This window comes from Nyctereutes procyonoides, unplaced genomic scaffold (genome assembly GCF_905146905.1).
Source record: "Nyctereutes procyonoides isolate TBG_1078 unplaced genomic scaffold, NYPRO_anot_genome, whole genome shotgun sequence".
NCBI classification, from domain to species: Eukaryota; Metazoa; Chordata; class Mammalia; order Carnivora; family Canidae; genus Nyctereutes; species Nyctereutes procyonoides.
This window is the reverse complement of record NW_026575030.1, coordinates 26,293,322-26,313,758: the sequence shown is the minus strand read 5'-3', so window position 1 is coordinate 26,313,758 and position 20,437 is coordinate 26,293,322. Positions and strand designations below refer to the sequence as shown.

The 20,437-nt window shown below is 48.8% G+C and overlaps 1 protein-coding gene across 6 annotated transcripts in view; it reads right to left on the bottom strand.

The window, feature by feature from the left end:
* Nucleotides 1-14,336, bottom strand: part of POPDC2 (popeye domain containing 2) — a 37,158-nt gene extending 22,822 nt beyond the window's left edge. For all 6 annotated transcript variants that reach the window (XR_008663223.1, XR_008663225.1, XR_008663224.1 and 3 more), the window contains exons 1-3: nt 13,094-14,336; nt 8,511-8,619; nt 2,111-2,597 (exon numbers count right to left, since the gene is read on the bottom strand). Coding sequence is in view for 2 of the 6 variants with exons in the window: in XM_055315824.1 (XP_055171799.1) it covers nt 2,151-2,597; nt 8,511-8,619; nt 13,094-13,584 (1,047 nt within the window). In the remaining 4 variants the exon portion in view is untranslated. The remainder of the gene's footprint in view (nt 1-2,110; nt 2,598-8,510; nt 8,620-13,093) is intronic.
* Nucleotides 14,337-20,437: the final 6,101 nt, after the last annotated feature.

The window sequence follows — 20,437 nt, the reverse complement described above, 5'->3', positions numbered from 1 at the left end:
CAGGGAGAATGTGAGAACCCCAGGAGCTGCGTGGGCTGAGTGTGTACAAGCAGGTAGGCTGTACGGAGATGGGGTCCGCGGCGTGAAACCCGTAAGTGTGGATGGGGGGCCTAGTGGGACGGGGGGAAGGGCGCCATCAGAGTGGCCGGTGCAAACGGGGGAACTCAGCACGTGATCGCAGGTCCTGGGTAGATCCATGGAATTAGTCCAGAAGCCCCCCAACTCTGCTTCTAGGGACCCGGGGACTATAGGAGATGACAGATTGCGAGTCTATAAACCAAGCCATCTCACCTCTTATCACTCGCCTCCCCTGCCACTGTCGTCATTTACACGACTTGTTTGACAAAATCTACAGACATTCACTCGTTCACCTCGTGTCCCTGGAAACCTTCCTCACTGGGCTAGCTTCTTGAAAGGTGTGTCAGCACTTCCCAAAGGACCATGGGTCCCTTAGGCCCCTGTGCCACACACGCACTTGGAATCGCCTCCCCAGTTGGCAACGGTGGGTGGGATTTTCCTCAGGAAAAGCCAGGCCCCACCATGGCTGGGTGGAGTCCCAGAGGAGAAGGTCACAGCACTGTGAGAGCAACCAGGGGGAAGGTGAGAGCAGTTTCCCAGAACTACTCAGTACAGCCTTTCTAGGACATTCTCCTGAGCTGTGAGGGAAATCCTGCCCTTCCTTTTTATGTTTTTTAACTTTTTTTAAAAAGATCTTATTTATTTATTTATTCATGAGAGACACAGAGACAGAGAGAGAGAGGCAGAGACACAGGCAGAGGGAGAAGCAGGCTCCATGCAGGGAGCCCCATGTGGGACTCGACCCCAGGACCCCAGGATCACCCCCTGGGCTGAAGGCAGCTGCTCAACTCTTGAGCCACGCAGGGCTCCCAGATCCTGCCTGCCCTTCCTGTTAGGCCCTCCCACATGGTGCCCATCCACCTCACACAGGTGTGTGGTTTGTGGGGGGAAAACCAGGCGGCCGTGTGACCCGTATGATCAGAGTGACCAAGGAGCACCCAGTCCTCTGGCTGAACAAGAAGCGTACTCTCCACTGGGCAAGAGGACAGTAAGGTGGGCGATTTGCCTCCCGGGGTCATCAGCCTGTATCACAAGCCCCTTAGAAAGATATGATTTTAACAGAGATTGTTGCCAATCCCAGCTACAGAGCGGCTGCTTTCCAGAAGCTACCTTTAGGCTCGGAAAAAACTGAACCCATAGGAGTTAGAACCGTGTGAGCTTTCTTCCCCTTTAGACCCAGGCCACAAACGGACTCCCCTTGAGCCCTAGCGAGCTAGGCCTTGACTGCTCACACACTGGCGACCAATTTAGTGACCATTTGCTTGCTCAACATGTCACCCAGCCCCCTTTCCAAAGTGCGAGGACACTTAATAAAAAAGGCGTTTTTAAAAGGATCCCCCTCATGCCTTGCATGCACCTGGAGGGAGCTCCCCCCGCAAGGTTGGGTTAGGCCACCAAGGGGACGGGCTTCACGTCGGGGTTTTGCCCTTGCAATGGGAGGCCTCTGAGGGGCCGGGCTCCATGTAGGGGTTTTGCCCTGGCAATGGGAGGCCTCTGAAGGGACAGGCTCCATGTGAGGGCTTTGCCCTTGCAATGGGAGGCCTCTGAGGGGCTGGGCTCCATGTGAGGGTTTTGTCCTGGCAATGGGAGGCCTCTGAGGGGACAGGCTCCACGTAGGGGTTTTGCCCTGGCAATGGAAGGCCTCTGAGGGGACAGGCTCTACTGGGGGTTTTGCCCTTGCAATGGGAGGCCTCTGAGGGGACAGGCTCCACGGGGGGTTTTGTCCTTGCAGTGGGAGGCCTCTATGTAGGGGTTTTGCCCTGGCAATAGGAGGCCTCCACGGAGAGGTTTTGCCCTGGCAATGGGAGGCCTCCACCTAGGGGTTTTGCCCTGGCAATGGGAGGCCTCCACGTAGGGATTTTGCTCTTGCAATGGGAGGCCTCCGGGGGGGACAGGCTCCACTGGGGGTTATGCCCTTGCAATGGGAGGCCTCCACCTAGGGGTTTTGCTCTTGCAATGGGAGGCCTCCCCGAGGGGGCTGCCCTGCAAGGCGGGCTGGGGCCCAGGCGGCCGCTGCCTGCCGAGTACTTACACGGGCTGGCGAGGCCGCGGGGGGCGCCCGGGGGCGGCCCTCACCTCATGTACTCCCCATCACTCCTATAATCCATGAACGATTCTGATCCCGACACCTCCTCAAAATCCTCCAGCACCAGACTGGCGGAGTCCTCCCCCAGAAGGCCGCTGTCGGGCCTGGCCCCGGCGCGGGGCGGGGGCGCGGGCGGGGGCGCGGGCGGGGGCGCTCCGCGGGCCCGGGGCTCCCCGGGGGCCTTCTCGGCCTCGGGCCCGGCGTCGGCGGCCGCGGGCCCCAGCACGTGGTAGAGGCTGGGCAGACGGATGTCAAAGCGCAGCCCGAACTTGGCGAAGAGCTTGTCGTTGAGGGCGTAGAGCTTCTCGGAGATGTCGTAGCCCAGCAGGGCCGAGAAGAGCTGGCAGGTGTACCGCTCTTTGGTCAGAAGAAGGTGGAGGCTTTTCCGCGGCCAGGAGATGTAGCTACAGGGGGTCTCCGCCGTCAGAGTGACCTGAGGGGCCCGGAGGAGAGAGCGGAGGCCTCATTAGCACCCCCTTAGACGCAGGCAGGGGCTCTGCAAACAGCTGCACTTGGGGGGAAGAAGCCGTGGGAGCCGTGCCCTGGCCTGGCCTGGCCTGGAGGGGGTCACATCCTGAAGGGGACCTTGCCCCGAGCCCTGGCTCCAGCCCCCCCCTCATTGGCCTCACTCCCTGGAGCTGCAGCTTCACACCCAGTCTCCTCAGCTCTCAGATTTCTTATTTCTCTCTCTCTCTCTCTCTCTCTTTTTTTTTTTTTTTTGAGATTGCATTGATTTATTCATGAGAGACACAGAGAGAGAGAGAGAGAGAGAGAGAGGCAGAGACACAGGCCGAGGGAGAAGCAGGCTCCATGCTGGGAGCCTGACGTGGGACTCGATCCCTGGGCCCCAGGATCATGCCCTGGGCCAAAGGCAGAGGCTCAACCGCTGAGCCCCCCAGGCGCCCCTCAGCTCTCACATTCTGTGGTCCCAAAGCTGACCCCCTTCAGGGCCGAGGGAGGTTCTGAGTCTGTCATGAGAGAAACGGGGGCGTCCTCCGGCTCTGAAGCTAGGCTGGCATGCTGATGACAGTTTGTTTTGAGAATCAAGAAGGGTAATATATTGCAGGAGGGATTATGGAAGAGTTGGAAAGTGTCTCAGTCAGAGGAGAGCTCCTGACCAGGCATGCCAAGCTTCGTCACCTGGCCTGGAATTCAGGCCCAGGAAGCTGCTCTGGACTCGGCCATGACAATAACCAGGGAGATGTGACGGCTAAAGTCAGAAGAAGGGCGGAGAGGAAGAGGTGCTTTGAAGAGCACAGAGTCGAGGGCGCCCCACTTTCCATTTATTTAGGCACCGAGGGATTTCTGAGCGCTCACTACGCACCCACGATGCAAAGCTAAATTACACTTGTGGGGTAGGTAGGTAATGTGCGCCTGGCATGTAGCAGGTGCTTGATAAACCCTTCTTAAAACAATGATGAGTGGTAAACCTAGTGTTGAACTAGAAACACGCCTAAGATAGTGAAGGAATAGGGTGTAGAATCACACAATTTTTAATAATAGGATTGACCACAGTATTTTTTTAAACTGTTTTAAAAAGATTTTATTTATTTATTTATTTATTTATTTATTTATTTATTTATTTATTTATTTGAGAGAGAGAGCACAAGCAAGGTGGAGGGGGTGGGCAGAGGGAGAGGAAGAAGCAGGCTCCCTGCTGAGCAGGGAGCCTGACACTGGCTTGGACCCCAGGACCCCAAGATCATGACCTGAGGTGAAGTCAGACGGTGAAGAATCGACTGAGCCACCCAGGCGCCCCATGGCCACAATACTTTAAAAATGAGAAGGCCAGGGCAGCCCTGGTGGCGCAGCGGTTTAGCGCCGCCTGCAGCCCAGGGCGTGATCCTGGAGACCCTGGATCGAGTCCCACGTCAGGCTCTCTGTATGATGCCTGCTTCTCCCTCTGCCTGTGTCTCTGCCTCTCTCTCTCTGTCTCTATGAATAAATAAATAAGATCTTTAAAAAAAAATAAAAAATAAAAATGAGAAGGCCAGCAGGGCTCACAATGAAGGTTTGTGAATGGAGACGGTGGAGATGATGGTGAGGGTGACGGCAGCTAACATTTATTAGGAGGTGACTGTGTGCCAGGCCTGGTGTTCAATTCTTCATGTGGATTTTCTAACTAAAGGTCAGGTTGACTTCCAACCGTCCTTTATCAGAGATCTTCCATAGTGCTTTGAATTCCTGCCTCGTGTCCCGGACCCCCACTCCTCTTCCCTCCTCTCTCCTTCTGCAGTACCCCTCGTCCACTTTCTCCGCTCATTTCCTCCCCTCTGCTTCTCGCCCCCTACTCAGTAGCACCGAAGTCAGGCCCCTCAATTACTTCATCAAGGCTGGGATCTGACTTCAAGTTCCAGCCTCCCCCCTTGACCAGCTGTGTGGCATCGGACAAATCACTTAGTCTCTCGGGGCACCCTGCCTCAGGACAAAACCTGCTGAAAGTAATGCTCACAATCTGCCCGTTCCTAGCAGCTCAGCGAGGAGGTGTCACTGGGCGCCGGGCCCCTGCTGCAGGTGCACCTAATAGTAATTCCCAAACAAGAAATCAGAGTCCTGACTCGGAGGTGGATGTACATCAGAGCCACTCTGGACGTAACCAGGGTCCTTGACACCAAACACAAAGACCTTGGGCATGCTTATGAACGTGATCTTAACTTCTTCCGCCTTAGAATAGATCAGAATCCTTTTTCTTCACCCCCCTTCTCTGGCTAGCTACCACCTCATTAGTTTACCCCCTTTCTCAGCAAAACTCCAGGGAAAGAGTTGCCCGTACGTGGTGTCTCCAACTCCTCTCCTCTTGCTATCTCGGAAACCAACAAGGCTTTCCCCCTAGTGGGCCCCACACACTGCTCCTGGTGTGGTCACCGGTGACCTCTAAACTGTGGCGTGATGCCAGTTTTCCTGGTCAATCCTGCTGATTCTCCTTCCTCTATGATACACTTTCTCTTCTTGGCTCGCAGGGTACCCCACTCTCCTGGGACGATCACCTGGCCTCTCCTTGAGGCTTCCTTTGTCCTCCAGCTTCTGCACACTAGAGTATCCCAGGATCGCTCCATTCTAAAACCCTTTCTCTCTCTAAACTCACTCACTCAGCGATCTCATCCGATCCAATGGCTTTCAATATCACCTGTGTGCCAAAACTTCCAAATCTATATCGCAGCCCCACACTGCATCCCTTAATTTTAGACAGATATTCAACTGCCTGGGCAGCATCTCCATTGCAATGTCCAAGATGACACGAATCTAATACAGCCAAACAGGAACTTCCTCTCTTCCCCCCAAACCGATTGGACTTGCAGGCTCCCTTATTTCAGTTGATAGCAGCTCCATCTTTCCACTTGCTCAGACCAAAAGCCTTAGAGGCTTCTTTGGTCCCCTTTCTCTCACGCACACTACATCCAAAGCCTTAGGCAATCCTTTCTGCTCTATTTAAGAAATTTATGCACCAGCCCTACCTGATCTGGTTCCTCGTCCATCTTTGACTTACTCTCCTGCTATTCTCTTCCCTTCCTCTCTCTGTTCCAGCCACACTGGCCTCCTTTCTGCACCTCAAACATGCTAGTCCCTCCTGGCACAGGGCTTTGGCACTGGCTCTTCCTGTCTGATATGCTCTGCCCTCAGCTTCTCAGACCTCACACTGTCACCTCCCCCAGATGTTTGCTCAAGTGTCACCTGCTCAACACAATCTTCTATGCCACCTTCTTTAAAACTGCAACTAGGAGCACCTGGTGGCTCAGTGGTTGAACATCTGCCTTTGGCTCAGGGCGTGTTCCTGGGGTCCTGGGATCAGGTCCTGCATCTGGCTCCCCACAGAGAGCCCGCTTCTCCCTCTGCCTGTGTCTCTCATGAATAAATTAAAATAAAATAAAATAGCAACTAGGCCTTCCTTATACCACTCTATTTTTTTACTAGCCCTCATTATCTTTTAACATATTACTTAATTATTCATTATGCCTATGTCTTATTTTTTATCTCCTCTACTAGAATGCGAATTGAACAAAGGCAGGGAACTTCCTCTGTACTGTTCACTGATACGTCCCAAGCATCTTTAACAGTGCCTGGTATATAATAAACACTCAGTAAACATTACTTGAATGAATGAATGAATGAATGAATGAATGAGTCAAGTAAAGACTACAGATCTTACATGCTGCAAAACAACTGACTGTCACTTTCTCAGGTCCTCTATAAAATTCTTCCTCAAAGGTCTTCAGGAAACCTGCGTATTGCCTGGTTCCCACATATAGACGCATATGTCTATAGTAAAGTATTGACAACCTTTCTCTCTAATTCTCATTTCAGAGGCTGGTGAAATGGATTAAATGATGTAACATATGGAAAGAGGACTTGGGTCCAGTAAGGCACAGGGTAAATTGGAGACATCATGATGATTTCTGTGTGATGCTTCCTCTGCTATGTTCCCGGTGACTAAGGAGAGAGCCTCAGTACTGAATACTCCATAAATTCTTACTTAATTGGATCGCTGAGAGGTATGATGGAACATTGATTCATTGGTGGTAAACACGATGAGAATTAAGATTCAGACAGTCACTGTGGATTGTCCTATTAGTTCTCAAAGACTGTAATCGCAAAAGGCAAGGACAGAGTGAACCTGACATTTACAAAGAGGAAATGAGACTTTATACAGCCAATAGCGAACGTGTGGATCTCATTGCTCCCAAGGGAGGTGCTCACTAAAAATATAAATGGGAGGACTATGACAGTAGCTACATTCCAGGCTGAGAGGCCATCTGGGGTTATAGCCCCTTCTTTTAAGCAGAGCTTAGAGGAGGACACCCGGCTTATCCACCACCTGTTCCTTGGCGTCAGTGTCAGAAACAGAGCCTGGTCTGGCTGGCTCAGGACCTGACTCGGCCCTCCTAGAGGTTATTAGGGGCCTGAAAGAGTTCTCATAGAGAACTGCTGGGCTGGTTTGAGAGGGTGGGTGCATGTTCGGAGTAAGAGGAACATGATCAGTGGAGGGCAATGGCTGGTAGCCCAGCAGTGGGATCGGGATTGCCTCGCAGGGTCTGTCCTCATAGAGCCGGGAGTTAGGGTGGAGCAGAAACAGGCCCGGCCAGGTGGCCCAGCCATGTGTCTATTCTGGGGTTAGCTCATATGCTAGCTTGAGGGACTCCCCCAATAGAAGCAGTAGAAATCACATGGAACCCAGTACTAGCAAACTATCTGGACAGGGGAGTCCCTGTAACGGTGTGTGTGTGTGTGTGTGTGTGTGTGTGTGTGTGTGTGTGTGTGTACTCCACTCTACTGGTGACCTGCTCATTTTAAAAAAGAACAGAACAGAAATAGTAGAGCCAGACAACTTCACTTTGCCACTTTCTAGCTGAAGACCTTGGGCCAAGTGCTTGATGTTTCAGAGCCTAAATTTCCTTATCTGTTAAATGAAGTATTAATAATATCCAATCCAGAGGGTTGTTGTGAGAATCAATAAGGCAGTATAATATTTAGTGCCTGACATATACTAACCATTCAGGAAATGAGAGCTACAAAGCAGGGAACCAAGGTTTGAAGGATTGGCAGAGAGAAGAGCAGGGACCAAGCAACCAGGCCCCTGCCTTGGAGCATGTTGGTGAACGCCTCATAGAGTTCTCTGAGACACCAACTGCCCACTGCCAAGCCAGTTCAGCAAACCCTTATTGAACACCTACTGTGTTCAGGGTACTGTCTTTTGGAGCCTGAGAATAGAGAGGAGAGGAAGCCCAGATTTCTACCTCAAAGGCTTGGGAAAGGAAACCAGGGCATCAGAGCAGAGAGCAATCTGTGCACCAGTCAGCAGAAGTAAAAGGAATGGGAAGCCACACAGCCAGGAGCACGAAGCTGTGGGAATAGAGGCTGATGAGGTCAATCTGGGCAGGCTTCAGAGGAAGTAAGATGCCACTGCCTCATTTAGATGGGGGAAGTGCATTTCAGATAGAAGTCCGGTAGGGCCCAGCCATGGCCAGTGCAAAGACAATTGGGATGTGTTTAGGGAAGTGCTGGGGGTTCCATTCCGTGTACCTGGTATGAACAAAAACTGTGAAGGAGGAAGAGGTTGGAGATGTGGCTGGATATCACTAACGGTCTTAGGTTACTCTCTAAGGAGTGTGGGTTTTTATTTGGTGGTTGCTGGGGTCACTGGGGTCTTCTGGATATGCTGCGCCTATTAGGGTTAGTCCCTCCCTGCCCCAGCCCACCTCTGCCAGCAGCCCAGGCACTCTTTCCCCAGAAAGAGAGCACTCCCACCACCAGCATCACACAGGCAGCTGTTTCAAAGAACAGACGTGAGTGGGGAAAGTGGAGGGGGGCATATTATTGGGTGGCAGTGCCGCCCCAGGCTCCATATTACCTGAAATACTCCCTCCTCAGAGGGTTGCAGCGATTCCCACTCGGGAGAGTCCATGAACTGGTAAGGAAAGATGTAGTGCAGGAACTGCCCGTCCTGGCTCACACGAACCCTGGCAAAAGGAGAGAAGAGACCATGTGGAAAGAGGGAAGTGGCTACCCAAATCCTCTTCAGTCTAAATTCCATATTTTAAAATGGAAAATGATGGGATCCCTGGGTGGCTCAGTGGTTTAGCGCCTGCCTTTGGCCCAGAGCGTGATCCTGGAGTCCCGGGATCGAGTCCCACGTTGGGCTCCCTGCATGGAGCCTGCTTCTCCCTCTGCCTGTGTCTCTGCCTCTCTCTCTGTCTCTCTCATGAATAAATAAATAAAATCTTTTAATAAAATAAAATGGAAAATTATTAGGATCCAATAAGGGCTTTTCCCTCCTCCCCCCAGAAAACTCAGTTTCAGCTTCAACCTCTCTCAAGGGTTGAGTTATACAGGAAAGGAGGTGTCTCTGCCAAACAAAGGGAGGCAGATAAAAAGATCTCAGAGGCACACTCAGTCCATTGGGAAGGAGCTATTGTTCCTTTTTTTTTCTTTTCCTGGAGCTTTACTGAGTAAATAAATATGCATGGAGTACCTCCCGTGTTCCTGGAGGTCTAGAAAAACAGAGTTGGGTATGATCTGATCCTTGCCTTTAAGGATTTCACAATTTAGTGGAAATCACAGGCATGTACATAACTGGCTGTAAGTCAATGTGTGCTGTTGTGGAACAGGAGACTAGAGGAGGGACAGAGCTTGGCTCCCTTCGAGTGGCAGATTTCTCAAAGATGACATGAGCTGACTTTTGAAAAACGAATAGGATGTTGGGAAACCGATAAGGATGGGCATAGATGGAGAGCTGGGAAATGCAGTATGGTCACCTGTCTACCCATAGCTGCTCTTCCTCTTCGTTCACGGTACTAGAGTTTTGGGAGGGCTTGCAGCTGCGTGGCTAGACTGCATTTCCCTGTGGCCCCTGCAGCTAGGTATAGCCACGTGAAAAAGCTCTGGCCAAATGGAGTATTAGCCTCCAAATCTGGCTCCTGATGACTACATGCATGCATACAAATTACCAGAGACCATCACCGATTAATAAGCTATTGCCTTTTATCTGACAACCTAAAGATGGAAGACAGAAGGGGATGTGGCTCTCATGCTAAGCCAAGGATGTGTCAGCCCATGGTCTCTGATGGCAGAAGCAAGCTTGCTCCTACAAGACCAGGTAACATATAGAGGTAGCCGCCAGCACTTCCCTGAGTAATTAAAGGGCACAAGAGAAAATTAAGTGCCGTGCTTCTCCTACCTCAAGGTCTCCACATCGTCTGTCCCTCTAGCTAGACCTCGTCCCAATCTCCACTTTCTCCTCAGGTCTCAGCTTAAATGTTCCTTCTTCCAGGAAGTTTCGTCTGACTTCCCCCAAAAAAGTTAGCTCCCCCAGGTACATGCTGTCAGGACACTTGGTATTTCTCCTTGGAAATATGTCTTCGATCCACCACTATGTCAAACATTAATTATTGATTTTCTTGACAGACAGTGGGAACAGTATTTTTCATATTTTAAAAAATCACTGAATCCTTAGTCCCTTTCACTTTTAATAAATATATTTGGAAGGAGATCCCTGGGTGGCTCAGCAGTTGAGTGCCTGCCTTCGGCCCAGAGCGTGACCCTGGAGTCTTGGGATTGAGTCCCACATTGGGTTCCCTGCATGGAACCTGCTTCTCCCTCTGCCTGTGTCTCTGCCTCTCTCTTTCTCTCTCTGTATGTCTCTCATGAATAAATACATAAATAATCTTTAAAAATATATATACATATATATATTTGGAAGGGGAGGGGCACCTAGGTGGCTCTGTGGTTGAGCATCTGCCTTCAGCTCAGGATGTGATCCTGGAGTCTGGGGATCGAGTCCTGCCTCAGGCTCCCCAGGGGGAGCCTGCTTCTCCCTCTGCCTGTGTCTCTGCCTCTCTCTGTGTCTCTCATGAATAAATAAGTAAAATCTTTAAAAATATATATTTTTGGAAGGGGAGAAGTGAGAAAGGAAGGTAGGAATGAGGGAGAAAGGGGAGAAGGAAGGAACAATTGAACAGATGAACTCACTTGTGTCACCATAAAAGGGGAGCAACATCTCAAGAAAAAGCTTCTCATACACAGGAAGAGACACGACAAGTGAGAGCGAGGCTGCTGTTGGTTGGATACACTCGCTTCTCGGACAAGGAGTCTGATCACTCCAGCAAACTACTAGGAGTTGACATCATTTAATGTCATCTCTAATGAGCCCACGTGGCTCCCTGAAGCCATTGAAATTGGTATACTGTGCCCTTTATCATGGAAGTCTCTTCTTCCTTCTCGATCCCCTGGACAAGTACTTCCCCCTACATGAAGAGCTTAGTGAGGTGCCGGCTCAGGAGGCTGTGCAAGAGACAATTCTGTATGAGAGAAGCTCACCAACAGTAAGCCCAGCTTAACCGGGTGATAAACTTTGGGGAAGTCACTTGGCCTTTCTGAGTCCTAAGAGGGACTAGTCGCATGTATTAAAACAGGAAGGGCATCTGAGGTTTCAGCAAAGGGCTCCAGATAAGAGTCTGCACATGATAATGGGGAGGTCTGCACCGGAAGCCCCTATCCCTACCCTCACCCCTCCCCCACAGAGCTCTTGTTCACAGCTTGGAGGTGTTTGGTCTATAACCAGCCCAAGCTGCAGTGATTCTCCTTTAAAACTGGAGCCTGGTCATAGACAGGAAGCCTTTTCTCCCAGCTCCAATTGAGCAAAGTTGAGACAAGATGACATTGAAAGATAACAAAACTCTTACTCCAAACCTTGAAAAGCAAGAAAAAAATTGTCTAATTTCTGACTCAGGTTCTGGATGCCAAGTGTAGTAGGAAAAGCCACACTGAGGGGGCAAGCCCCTCTCCCCCATTTACCATGATACAGGTTCATGGTAAATCCATCATATAAAAAAAAGATGGTCGAATCATACAATAGTCGTAATACGCTTCCATAAATGTACACCATACAAATGCTGTGGGCCTTTCTCCCTCCTGACTCAGTGACCTCCTTTGAACAGAGGAGCTCCGAGCAGCACACACCATCCTGGATCTCCTGAATGACAACGTTTCTTAAATTGTCTTTATTTTAAGCATGGCTGTAGGTGGCAAACATTTTGGCAACAGTCATAATGTACTTGTATTTACACATGTATTTATTTACAAGTAATTGCATTTGCTTATACTTCAGTTTATTCATAGATGAAATGAAATGTCTCCCCGCAAAATCTCATGGATCATTCAACCCGGGACTCTGAGTCCAAACAAAATCACATGTACACCTAATACTTTTGATTCTACGCAGCAGTACGACACAAGCGCACACTGTTACTGTTGGTAGCCATTGTAGTTCCATCATTATCATTCCGAAACTTTGTGTTTTCCCACTATGTGGTTGGTACTCTTATCTGGTTCCCCCCCGCCGGCCCCCCGCCACCCCCTTGAATCAGAGCCCTCTGATAAGATTACTATCTTTTCTATCACCTTCTCCTGGTCTCAAAAAAGCAGGGAAGGAAACTGAGGACAAAACTCTCAAAATACTTTGCTTGCTTTTCACAGAAGCAGCCCAAGTGTATCAGGTTAAGTAATTTAATGTTGGATGCTCAGCCCCACATGTAAGTCCCACGAGGGTAATTATTTCAAAGATTCCACAACTGCCTACCAAAGGTACAGCATGGAGCCCCATGGTATTTGTCCAGAAGATGCCAGCCAATGGCCAGCACTCGCGTATAGGCTGATGGCGCATGCTCTAATCCTTACGAAGGCCACTTCTGCTAATTTCTGCTGTCACCCATCCTAAAAGACCACTTCTGCTAATTTCTGCCGTCAGTTAGGTATCTCCACCAAATTCTCAGTGAGACATGTCTGGGCACCACTACTCTTCCCTCACTGTGTGGTCCTCAGATTTATAGTACTTGATCACTGGTCTGGAAGAATCTCAACACAACAAATGGGAATGGAAAAGTGGACAAGGAATATTCTCTCTCTCTCCACCTGGTTGTATACAAAGTGGCTTTCCCACAGAGTTTATATAGGATATCCTCAACATAATTGGGGCTGTTTCCTTGATGCCCTGGCAAGGAACAGGTGCTGTTCCCTTCACATAGTTGGCCCTTAGGAAATCCTGAATCCATATAGAAGGAGAAAACCAGCCTTATTGAAATACTCAATTTGTCAAAGCTCCCCGAGACACTGTGGCAGCTTACGCAATGACCTGCTGGTGCGTGTAATACACGTGTGTGTGCGCTCATTTTAGACCCAGCTTAAGAAACCCCCACCCCACACCTCCCAAGACCAAGTGCACACACAGTCTTTCCTGCCAATGGAGAAGATGCCTCATGATCTTGTTTCCTCTTGGGAAATGCTGAGAAAGAGGAACCAAACCCCTGCTTCGAAAAATCTGTTTCTGTTTGTTTGACTTGCCACATCCGTCCCTCAATGGAAGGGGCCTCAGAATGGAAAGGGACACAGTAGGAAATGAGAAGCATGGGGATGCTGGGCAGCGACAGAGTAGCTTACCGGCCAGAGAGTAGCAGGGACAGGCGGTTGATGGGCGTCTCGCCCTCCACAGCGTACGTCTGCTCGGTGGCCAGAGTCAAGACCCGCTCCTCGCAGCAGCGAACAATCTCCTTGTACACCTGCAGAGGCACCTGCAGGGGTAGACACAGGGTCTTGTAGAGGACATCGAACTCCTCGGGGAGGGTGTTCTTGCGCAGGCGGTAGGCCAGGTGCGCCAGCTGGAGCACGCAGGCCACTGCCAGCAGGAAGCTCCAGAGGATGATGTCCAGGCCGCAAGCACCAAACCAGCCCCACATCACGCAGCACACGAAGCCTGTGCCCAGGAAGCCAAAGAGGTAGAAGCATCCATACACCCCGCTGCCCCCCATGAAGCCCAGGAGCAAGAAGCAGTTGGCCAGGTGGAAGACGGCCCCTTCCAGGTCCCGCTTCCAGCCAAGGCACGCGGGGCCCTGCCACAGAGGCTGGCCTGCGGGGCTGCTGTGGGCGCTCATCCTCGGGGGCTCGGAGCCTCCGGGCCCCAAGGCTGTCCCCACGGAGCAAACTTGCAAAAACGGATTAATCTGTCCTCCCAGGGGTCTTCTCACGTCTGGCTTCTGGCCCCCAGGGCCACCTTTCCGGAGAGCAATGCTCCGGGCAGCTTGGGGACTGAACGGCAGAGCACGGGACACTCCATGGAGGATTTTAGAGCCGCCTTTCCCCTCTCGCTTTCCTCCAGCAAGGCTCCGGGTCTCTCAGGACGGTCCTCGCATTTGGCTCTGGGCAAGAACCTAAATTGTCCTGAGGCAAGGAGAGGACCGCGGGGCGAACGCCTGAGCAGGAGGGACGGAGTGGCCACGTCCTGCTGTCCGTTGTCCCCCACAGTGAGCAGAGCCCGGCGTGCAGGCACACTTGTGTTCCATTTGGAATGCGTCTCTCTTGGCACCGGAAGAAAGGGTGACCCCAGACGGATACCATGTTTGGAATTGGAATCCAAGAGGTACTGGCAGCGAGAAAAAACAGGCCAGGCTCACGGGCAGGCTGGCAGAGCACTTCACATACCTCCCAGGGGACAAGGGCTCCCGAGCCGGTGAGGCGGCCAGGGGAGGACGGAGGAGAAGTCAGCGCGGAATTGACCACAATATCTCGGACAGGGCCGGGCAGGGCTCTTGTGGGGAGGGCTAGGGGCTCTCCTGAGGTAGGACACATCAAAGTAGGAAAGTATGGGACTATTACAAGAAAAAATCCTAACAGTGAGAACTGGAAAACCCCGCAGAGGCCTTTATTAAGTCACATTATAAACATCACTAGGCGTTTATTTGACAACCAGTAAACAAAAATGACTAGGCAGGGGCAGCCCGGGTGGCTGGGTGGTTTGGCGCCGCCTTCAGCCCAGGGCCTGATCCTGGAGACCCGGGATCGAGTCCCACGTCGGGCTCCCTGCGTGGGGCCTGCTTCTCCCTCTGCCTGGGTCTCTGCCTCTCTCCCTCTGTATGTCTCTCATGAATAAATAAATAAAATATTTTTAAAAAAATGACTTTGAAGTCTAAGCTGACTCTCTTCTGCACGTATCTGGATCTAGCAATAGTTAATACGATGGTAATGCATTGCTCAGACCATCCCTCTACCCATTATTTGCAAATTATAATAACTACCACCTATTAAATACCTACCAAGTATCAGGCTGTGATTAGGTACTTTAGACACAAATTATTTAGTCAGGGGATCCCTGGGTGGCTCAGAGGTTTGGCGCCTGCCTTCAGCCTAGGGCATGATCCTGGAGTCCCGGGATCAAGTCCCACATCAGGCTCCCTGCATGGGGCCTGCTTTTCCCTCTGCCTGTGTCTCTGCCTCTCTCTCTGTGTGTGTCTGTCATGAATAAAAAGATAAAATATTTAAAAGAAATTATTTAGTCATTACACAATCCTTCCAGATAAGTACTATTTTCCTTCTAGATCTGAGAGAAACTGAGGCTCACAGAGGTAACGAGTTCCCGTAGGCAACAGTAGTCCAGCCAGGACTTGATCCCAAGTCAGACTCACTGCTATGCCAAGTAGTTTGCACAGTAAGTGGAAATAGACTAGATCCATGACTCCCAACCCCACATGCACACACACACCCTGGAAGTCTGATGACGTCCAAAGAACTTCTGGATGAACGTGGGGACTGTTTTGGGTCATCAAAAAACAAATCTGGAATATGCAAACGTTAAGACATGTTCTTCTGGTTTCCAAATGACTCTGATTTTTTTCCCTTGCTGCTAGTTAGTATTCATTATCAGTACTCCTATTGCTCCTGAGATAGGAGAGGGGGGAGGTCCTAGTAACCTTCTAGAACTATTTGAGTACTCAATGCATAGGGACTTTTATTATACTGCTGATAACCTAACTATAATTAGTGAGATATTAGAAACTGGCAAATTTGCGGAGTTGAAGTTTAAACCCAACAGAGATTTACTGGATGCCTACTATGTGCACTTGGAGAATCAGATTCCTAAGAGCTTTCACTCTATTAAGGGAAAGATACCTCAAAAAAAAAATGGCAATTCAGTGTGTGAAGCACAATAATTAAGCTTAAAGAGAGGTGACTGCCTAGAAGGAAGGGTGGTGTACACAAGGGATGATGTAAGAGCGGTATACTGCTCTTGGGATTGGGGGCTTAGGTATGGAATTAACCAGGTAGGTAGAGGAAGAAGAGCATTTCTAGAACAGCAGAAGCACAGCCCAGAGTTGTGAAAATGTATGGCATGTTGAAGGAAGCCAGTTTTTTTTTTTTTTAAAGATTGTATTTATCTATTTGAGAGAGAGTGCAAGTGAGCATGAGCAGGGGAGGGGCAGAAGGAGAGGGAGAAGCAGACTCCCCACTGAGCGGGATGCAGTGCTGGATCCCAGGACCCTGAGATCATGACCTGAGCTGAAGCCAGACGCCTATCCGACTGAGCCACCCAGGCGCACTCTTTTTTTAAATTAAAATCAACTGACCAACAAATGTGTATCTTATTCCCTTTACTCTACAGTAGACTGGGGGAAAAATCGGCGGCGGTAAAGGAGAAGAGCTAGAGAGCGCCCAGAGAAGGAAAGGGCCTGCCCCCAGTCTCAATCACAGCAATGATTTGGATGTCATTTGAGCAGTAGAGTTTGGGGATTTCCATATGCTGCCTTAATGTCACCTGCCCGCCTCCCAACCAACCCACCAGACTTTAGCAAGCGGCAGCTGCTCATCCTTCCAGTTTAGTCATGCGCCCAGAGCCCCAGAGTGGCTGTTCCTGCCAGCTGTGAGCCAGGAAATCAGAAACAGGAAAAGAGAAGCACCCAAGGCTCTGCTCCAGAGATGATAGAATTTCAAAGCAGGTCGTCCATCTCAGCAAACCCGACCAATGGGCCACCCGGATCCATTTAAAGAAACAGGGAAAAAAAAAAAAAAAAAAAAAAAGAAACAGGGAGACCCTTTGACTATTATTCTCAGCCGGCCTTCTTCGTCAACCCACATAGGTGCTCACCTGAGCAGAGGATGCAAACATTTATCAAGCAGAGACTGTTTCCTCATGTCATCCCATGGTACCATTTTTCTTTTTAGGAGAGGTTAAGGAAGGTCGCAGAGCTGTATGTGAACTAAAGCATAGGTCACTTAAATTGTCTGCTCTCTGTGTTGTCCCACTCTGCTAGGGGCCTTTGGGCATTTCTGTGTACCCCTATAGAGGCTCCTTGATTGCTCCAGGGGATTTGACTATGCTGCTGGTGGTGTGGCGTCACAGCACATTACCCCACATGCTGCCTGCAATGACAGTGAGGGTGATGCCTGAAGGATGGGAGCTGTGATGGGAATACAACAATGCAAAGTTGTATCTTGTTTTTAAAACCACATTTGAGGGCAGCCCCGGTGGCTCAGTGGTTTAGCGCCGCCTTCAGCCCAGGGTGTGATCCTGGAGACCCAGGATCGAGCCCTGTGTTGGGCTCCCTGCATGGAGCCTGCTTCTCCCTCTGCTTGTGTGTCTCTTCCCCTTTCTCTCTCTGTGTGCCTCTCATGAATAAATAAATAAAAACTTAAAAAAATAAAGAACTCTTAAAAAAACCACATTTGATAGAACAGGGGAAAAATTGTGTAAAAATGGTACATTCTTTTTTAAAATTAATTAATTAATCCTTTTAAGTAATCTCCACACTCAACATGACCCAAGACCAAGAGTTACATGCTCTACAGACTGAGCCAGCCAGATGCCCCACAATGGTATGTTCTTCTAAGGAGATCCCCCAAACATGCAGCTAGAAGCACAGTAGAAAATATTGGGGGAGAATAAAAGGAAACAAACAGAAGTCACACCGTTACATCATTTGTTGAGTTGACTCAACGCAATAAGCATTTATTTAGAGCAAAGTATGTGTGTCAAGCACATGGGATATAAAGACCAGCAAGGGGCACCTGGGTGGCTCAGGGGTTTAGCCTTGGGCTCAGGTTGTGATTCTGGGGTCCTGGGATCGAGTCCCACATCAGGCTCCCCACAGGGAGCCTGCTTCTCCCTCCTTCTATGTCTCTGCCTCTCTCTGTGTGTGTCTCTAATGAATAAATAAAATCTTTAAAAACTAAAATAAAATAAGTAAGTACATAAAGACCAGCACGACAATTGTCACTTTAAGGAATTTTTGGTCTAATGAGGGAGAGTGACCCAGAAATAATTGCAATCCAATAAAATAAGTTTATTTGGGGTTCCAAGGAAGCACTAATAGGGGAGAAAGTATTAAAAAAAAAAAACTCACAGGGAAAGTGACATTTAAGCTGCTCTAAAAAGATGACTAGGTGTTCCCCAACTAGGGGAACATTCCAGGAAGGGAGAACAGAATGTGAAGTCAAGTCCAGAAGTAAAACAAAAATACATGACATATTCTGATGACAGAGTACAGCCTGCTGTAGGTGAATCAAAGAAGCAGCAAGACACAAGGCAGGAGGGGCGGGCCGGGGCCAGATTATGGAGTCAGCTGGCTAACCTGCTTCTCCAAGTATGGCTGTGAAATACGGATTGTCTGAGAACTGTTACTGGTCCATGAGGAGATAAGGGCAGAAGCTGAGAGAACTTAGACATTTTTATAGCAAGTTGACAGAGGAAATTATGGCCTTTTAATGCAATAAAAACTAGGGGCCTTATTTGGTACATGTGGTTTTAAAAGTGTGTATTTCCTGTCTTCCTAGGATCGATTGTTAAATAGAAGAAACTAAACCACATATAGTTTGAAAAACACTGAGCTTGAAATTAATCCTTTCCTAATATATATTAAAATAGAATAAAGGCACAATCTAGGCTTTGGACCCATACCGCCAAGTCGACCTTAGGCAGACACTACTGGTTGTCTCTCCTATAGTCACTCCCTGTTTTTCCTGAGTTTATGGAACTGATTTTCTTGGGCAATATGTTAAGGAGGGTGGGCTTTGCCCCAGTTGCCAGGGCCTAAAATAGGTCTGGTCAAAGCCAAGCACGATATCCTATTTCCCTTGATGGCAACTGGTTTACGAGTGGGCATGGGACTAATGGGATATAAGAGGAAGTGTATGTAGAAGCTTCTGGGAAAAAGAAGACTTCCTGACAGTGAGAAGGCCTGCTACCTCTTGTCCTGGCTTGAATACAGATGCGCAGCGATGTAATGCTTGAGCTACCAGGAGATATGAGGTACCTAAGGATGGGAAGGATAAAGAGCCGAAAAGCAGAACAAGTTATAGTTCTCCAAGTATTACTGAGCTATTGTCTCCAATCTGGAACTTTCAACCTCCAGACTTCATGAGAGGAGGTGAACTACATTTAATGCTTAAGCACCGTAGTGAGGTGTTCTGGTACTTGCAGTTGAATGCTTCCAGATTCAGATCTCCCTTAGGCTCTCTGTAAGGACCACTCTTCAGGAAACAGTTCTCTGAATACCCGATTGCTTTATTCTGTGAAAACTGAACATCAGACAATGTATTGTGTTCTACCAATATCTTTTTCTCAAAAGTTTAAGTAAACAGATGACACATTTAAACTCAATGTGGCCGCTCAGGATGACTTGGTTGTTAAGTGAACAAGGTGGTTTAGTGGAAAATTGGTTGCCTACTCAAAATCCATTTATCCCTTCCTCCTTGTTACAGAATTCCTGTTTTGTGCTGATATCTATAATTAGGCATGGATCAGAAGGCAGGGGGAGGGGGTTCTGTTGTCAATCAGCATAAGGCATTCTGTTTGGCAACTATTATTGGTCCATAAAAGTGCACATAACCTAATTTGGCTTAATCAGACTTATAAAAAAGTGGGGAGGATTTCATGCCTTAGGAATGGTTTCTTTCTTCTGTTCTACTTGAACAAGGAAGCACATGGTTTCGTCAGTCCTGTAAGAAATCGCTCTGAGGGATGCCTGGGTGGCTCAATTGGTTAAGTGTCTCCCTTCAGCTCAGGTCATGATCCCAGGGTCCTGGGATCCAGGCCCATGTTGGGTTCCTGCTCAAAGAGGAGTCTGCTTCTCTGTCCCCACTTGTGTTCTCACCCTCTCCATCACTCTCCCTCTTAAATAAATAAAATCATTAAAAAAACCCCTCTAAGATGAAAATAATTTGAGTCTTGGATGGTATCACTGAACCTATGATATCACTGCATCTAGAGCTCACCCTCTGAATTTCTAGTCATATTACTTCCTTTCAGAATCACCATAATTAACACAGATGGAACTACCAGCTAGCAGTTTTTGATAGCTAAAGGAAGAAACCTCAGGTAGTCACACATGCACTCTTTTTAGGAAAGTATCTTGGAATATTCACCATAGTACCGAGTACTCAATTTTACATGTTTATATTTTATATCTACTAGATTATAAGCTCTTTGAGAGTAGGGACCATGGTTTATTATCTTTGTTCACTACTTAGCACGCGGTTAGCATATATTATGACCTGAGTAAATAAATGTTGAGTCAAATAGCCTCTCGTCTCCTTGAGGATAAGATGTGTCTGATTCATACATGAATATTTAACACCTAGAGCAGTTCTTGCATCTGATAGGCTTTCACTAAGTATGAGCTGAATGAATAAATGAATTTAGAACTATGAATATGTGATATTTGTAGTAAATACTTGGCACAGGAAAGAACACTGGGCTTAAACTCTACTGACCAAGACTCACATCTCAGGTCTGACCAGTGATTTCCTTAGTGAGTACCTCTCACCTATAAAACGGGGAATATGTTTTTTCCAGGAGCCTTGCACCATTCCTTTTATCAGTAGGCCTTGCTTAGAGTCATGGTCCTATTCTTATCAACCTTTCAGTCAAATGTTTTAAGGTTAGACAAAAGGAAATGATTAGAAAGAATGGTGTGAATGTATCTGTATTGAGTTTGGGAATTACTGTGAATAGCAAGG